The sequence below is a fragment of the Camellia sinensis genome, chromosome 2 (genome assembly GCF_055761805.1).
Source record: "Camellia sinensis isolate YWXY chromosome 2, ASM5576180v1, whole genome shotgun sequence".
In the NCBI taxonomy this organism is placed as follows: Eukaryota; Viridiplantae; Streptophyta; class Magnoliopsida; order Ericales; family Theaceae; genus Camellia; species Camellia sinensis.
In genome coordinates, this window is record NC_138962.1 from 213,051,732 (window position 1) to 213,057,731 (window position 6,000).

Genomic DNA, 6,000 nt, shown 5'->3' on the forward strand with positions numbered 1-6,000 from the left:
CGAAAACGAGCTCCCCCGAATCCCCCTAATTTCTTTTTTTTTTTTTTTTTTTCAGCAGAAGGAAGAAGAAGACGGAGGAGGAGGAGGAGGAGGGGGAGGAGGAAGGAGGGGACTGGAGGGGGCCATCAGAGGTGGGGCTGCGACGGCGGGGCTGGGCTGGGCGACGATCGGCGGCTAGGCGGGGCGACGATCGGCGGCTGGCGGGGCGACGATCGGCGGCTCTCTCTCCCTCCCTCCCTCCCTCTGCTTCTCTCTCTCTCTCTCTTTCTCTCTTCTCTCTTCCCCTCTGCGTTTGAGCCGAAAATGGAAGAAAAAAGAAAAAAAAAAAAAAATCCCCAAAACGACGTCGTTTTGGGGATTAGGGGGACTAGGGGAGGCCAAATTCGAGCTCTCAAACATTATTCTTTAAATAAACGTTAGAGGTGTACTTATAATTTATCCACAAATTAAACTAAGGACCCACACAACTTTTCCAACAACAAATATATATATATATATATACTATTTTTTTAACATTTATCCAACATATCATCAGTTTTTTTTAGCAAACAAATATATCTTAAAAACTAAAGAGTAACAAAAATAATGATAAAAATATAATTACCAAATCAACCCTGGTTTGTTTCAATTGAAAATATTTTTTACAAATTTTATTTATTTATTATTTTTATTATTATTATTTTGTATTTGTTTGCATTGCTAAAACTAATTTGACAATAGTTGTGCTAGTAGTGTGCGGTGACAGTGGTGATATATGTAGTAGAGGCTGTTAGGCTCTCTGTGTTGGCATTTTCGCAAACAAACACGTTTGGGCTGTATCGCTGAGCCTTGTTTTGTTCTTAAACTGGTCGAGCGGTTTATTATTGTTAATTATTTTTTTAGACAAGGTCAGTCCAGAGTATTTTCAATATTTTCTAATTGAGCCAACCTTGTCTCCACTTGTTGTAGAATGGTAAATTAGGACTAGTTCCAAGTGATAGATTGAGGAGATGTTTGGGAATTAAATATAAAAAATCACTACAAGTTAAATTATTCTTTTTATTTTTTTCATGTCTTTTCATGAGAAAGTAATATATATATATATATATATATATTAAAAAGGCCAATTCTCAAACAAGTCCTTAATTATTTATAAATTCTCTATAATTTTTGAATGTATCAATAAATTCTAAAATACTTTGTCTCAATATTTTTTGCAAATATTAATAAATAAATAAAAAGACTAATAAATAATAAGTCTGACCAATAGAATCGTCGTAAATCTTCCCTTGTTAGAATGCCCGAATTAGACATCCAGTCTGAGTATCAGATTCTCATCATATTGACTTTTTTTTTATTTTTGTTTTTATTTTATTTCTTTAGAAAATTATTTTTTTAATTTATCCACCTATTTATAAATTTCATATGGATTGTTCTCTCTCTCCATATCATACTTGGACTGGAAGCCATTTCCCTTCTAATTTTGACGATCCTATACAAAAATATCAAACATTTAATTATGCTAATTTAATTTACTAATTCGCTAATATTCTACCGAATATAATAAATAAAAATAAAAAGAATTGAACTATAAACTAAATAAACACAAGTTAAGGATAAATTACATTTTTTCTCATTTAATTATCATTCAATATCACTTTATTCCATCAATTAAAAATTTATACATTTTGCTAAATTTGAATAAATTCTATGAAGGAACTATTGCATAAATATATATAAAATTTGACATGTTTTATACGAGACATCTCAAATATTATGAAATTAGATTATTATTATTTTTATTAAGGAAACCACAGTGATAGTCATTGTGTAAACAATTATAATTGTTGACGTGGGTTAGTCAAACAAAGACTTACTTAAAATATAGATTGTCTTTTATGGTTTTAGAAATTAAAAAGGCAAATTACATATACCCCCTCGAGGTTTGGCTAAATTATAGATACCCCTGAGGTTTGAGAAATTACGAATTCCCCCCTGAATGCTATATTTGCATAAGAAATTAGGGGATAATTTGTTATGTAATATAAACCTCAGGAGGCAAATTGTTATGAAAATACAAACCTCAGGGGGCGGGATGTAATTTCGAAAACCTCAGGGGTATCTGTAATTTAGCTAAACCTCGAGGGAGGTATATGTAATTTGCCCAAATTAAAAATATTTTTTGTCTAAATTTTTTATTTAACATAATTAACAAAGTTAATAAAATTATTAACTATTCTCCTATGCAAAATAAAATTATCAGAATTATTAATTGAAATATATTTTTAATATCATTAAAAATTGTTATTTAACTTAATAATTAATTAATTAAAATGATCATTTGTTATACCATTAGAAACTAGCAATTGACCCATGCAATGCATGTGTTATTTTTTTTTTCAAAAAATATTTGGTGGTACAATGTGTGTTATAAAAGAAAATTTTTAGTTTAATTTAAAATTAAAATTAACGTATAATTTTAATTATTTATTTTAATAATATTGGCGCTATCGTTCTACAAAATTGTTACTTGAATACTTATATATATATATATATATATATATTAATTTTAATTAAATGATTTGTGTATTTTGATAATTTTAGTTCTATCGTATTATAAAAGTGTAATTATTATATAATAATTTTGTATGATATATATAAATTATAAAATAGTAAAATAAATACTCATTTTAATATTAAAAATAATACTTAAATTAGAAGAATAATCAGTAACATAAAATTAAAAATAATTTTAATTATTTAATTTTCTTTTATATTTATTTGCAAAATAAAACATGTAGAAATAGAAATTATATAAAATTTATTAAAAAAATTAAATATAAAAATGTTGTAGTCAGATTATCATATAATGATTTTCTATGATATATATATATATATATATATATATATTAAATTATAAGATTGTACAATAAATACTCTTAATTAAATTAAAATATCAACTATATAAAAGAAATTCAACAACAACTAATTAAGAAAGAATCACGAGTTTTTTTTTTTTTAATTTTCTAAAAAAAAACTATTTATAGAATTGGCCCACTTTTCAAACTATTTGGAAAACTAACCTGTTTTTTAAAATCGCATTTTGAAAATGTAATTTTAAATTAAAATTACATTTTTAACATGTAATTTCACATTGAAATCGCATGTTGAAAATGCAATTTATGATGACATGGATTTCACTTTTTGAAATTGCATTTTTAACATGCGATTTCAATGTGAAATTACATGTTGAAAATACAATTTTAGTTTCAAAATTACATTTTCAAAATGCAATTTCAAAAACAAGTTAGTTTCCCAAATAATTTAAAAAGTGGGTCAATTCTCTAAATTGTTTTTTTTTTTAGAATATTTATAAAAATAAAAAATAAAAAAAAAACTCAAAGAATCATATAACAACAAATAAACCTAAAAAGAAAAAATAATGAAAATATTCAAACGATAGATACATCTTAGTATGTGAAGTGATTAATCATCTGTAGTACGATATTAGAACATAAAAGAACTTACTGTTTAATAATTGAAAAGGTAATTCAAGCAGTGAATCCAAACTTTGGAAGTTTCTTGAGAGTATTATTGTTGTACATGTTTTTTCTCAAGTGAGTTGTGATTATATAAAATAATATATGAAATGAAGTATAATTTCATATATAAAATAATATAAAATTGGTATTAGACATAGAATAATGCACGAGAAAATAAAAAGAAAAAAAAGAAGGTAATTTAGCATTAAAAAGAATCCTAATACCTTTGAAAGAATTAAAACGTGAAATGTAAAATTAGTATTGGATTTGTAAATTATCTCAATTTACCATGAAAAATATATGTAAAAGAAATATTTGTCAAATAGAATCTATATAATATAGGTAAAGTTAGTATAATTTAAATTATGTTTGAATTTGTATATAACTATATATGTAATTAGGAAATTACATGCTAATGTGGCTCTCTTAGAAAAAAAAAAAAAAAAGCCTTTATAATATGCCAACTAAACACGAAAAACATACTACTTTTAATAATATATATATATATATATATATATGATTTGAAAAAGTGAGATGTACTTTTTACAATTACAAGAATAATTTGTATTTTAAATAAAATTATTTATAATTTATCAAAAAAATAATAATAATAATTGAGGTATTAAAGTGTAATTTGCCCTTTTTGAAGTGACTTTGGCAAATTTTAAAGGGTGATGCTAGGGAGCTTCTATTTGCACATCTCTATTTCCCTCTTTGTACACATTTAATGATAATTATTTTTATTATAATTTTATTTTTAAGTGAAATTACTATTATGGATATCAAATAAACACATTCGGAAGTTGAATGTCGAAAAAATGAAAAAAAATCGAAATTCTACTTGCGAATAAGTTGTTTATTTTCGGAATGTTACTTTCAAACTAGTTGTTTATTTTCGGAATGTTACTTCTGAACGAATTATTTATTGAAAAAAATGTGTATAGAGTGTAATGGGTGTATGCAAATAGAAGCTCTCGTGATTCTACTTACACCACTATTTAATCTCTTTACACCCTCCATCTCATTACACCACTAAAAAAAATATAATTCTCATTACACTTCCAATATATTATCAAAATTAACCCTAAATTAACTATTTCATCTTTTTACACCACTAATTTTGGTAATACGGTGCTAAACAATTTACATTATTCCGGTATTATGCTGTCGGAAAAAATAGATCTCTCTAGCATTTTGTTGCTATACATTTACAGAGCCACTTTCTTCTAAACAATGATTTTTTTAATTTGTGGTGGGCCTATTCAGTAATACAATGCTAATTAATTTGAATTACTCCAGTGCCATGTTATCGGACAATATTTTTTCCCCCAGCAGTATGTTGCTGTCCAATTAAATGATAATAAGAAATTAATTTGGGCCACTTGTGAAGTGTCTGTTCAGTGATACATTGCTACACAAATGGGATTACTCTAGTATCATGTTGCCAAACTACAATAGAGTTATCTAGGCCCCCGTCGCTGTACATTGAAAGATTTATTTTTTCCCTGAAGCATCCATAAAAAAAATTCATAAATCAAACACACATCCATAAAATCATACATAAAAAGTATCCATACGATGATTCATAAAAACATCAAGCGTACGAATATCCATAAAGTATCCATAAAATCTGTCATTGTTTGCATCCATCAATCAAACATATTATCACAATTCGTTTTGGTAATTTTTTCCCCTTAATAGAAATAGACATCCACACTTTTCAGAACCAGTCAACCTCAATCGTTCCCCCTTGATCTTCCTATTGTCTCTATAGTAACCACTTATTTTACAAGCAAGTAGTGTAAGTCTTGGTTTTCTACCATTATCTCCTGCATCTAATATCTTTATAACTGTACGAGCACGAAATAATTCTTCTCGTATAATCATGTTGATCAAGCTTGCGCTCCTCCTTACGTCGTCACTTTACCACCTAAAAATACAAACGTGAGATAACCGGCAGGTGTATGCCGGAAACCCCTCCGATGCCTAAGTCAACACAATAGACTATAGACACAAAAGCTCTGTGAATTCAGGAATCAAAGTTGTGTTACCTCTCCATAGGTGATGTCATGAGCTTTTATAAGTTCCATGTGGTACAATCCTAGTAGGACTCTTACTCCTCCATGTAGAGTCCTCCCAGGAATCATACTCCTGAAAGATAATGCTTATCCTTCAACACCCCCCTCACTACTTATGTCGCGACCCCAAACCGCCCCTAGTAGTTTGGTGCCGTGATGGCCAGTAATCCGTAATTACCGAAGGCCAACTTTTCAAAACTTAACACAATCAGAGTACGAATATAGGGGGCTCACAAATGCGGAAGCGATAAATCAATTACAAGTGGTCCATAAGAGCTGTGCGTAGATTAAAGCAGTGCCAAACATTTCCAATTAACTTCACAATTTAAATACAACAAGGTACAAAAATACATGTTACATCTTGATCAAAAGGCTTCTCGAGCCGACATATACAAAATACA

General features: G+C 28.1%; 1 protein-coding gene across 1 annotated transcript in view; it reads right to left on the reverse strand.

Moving 5' to 3' along the window:
• The window catches only part of LOC114275482 (uncharacterized), a 47,739-nt gene extending 42,331 nt beyond the window's left edge, over positions 1-5,408 (reverse strand). Inside the window, exons 1-2 of the mRNA XM_082913403.1 lie at positions 5,239-5,408; positions 5,099-5,151 (exon numbers count right to left, since the gene is read on the reverse strand). Of these exons, the coding sequence (XP_082769529.1) occupies positions 5,099-5,151; positions 5,239-5,408 (223 nt within the window). The remainder of the gene's footprint in view (positions 1-5,098; positions 5,152-5,238) is intronic.
• Between the last annotated feature and the right edge of the window lie 592 nt (positions 5,409-6,000).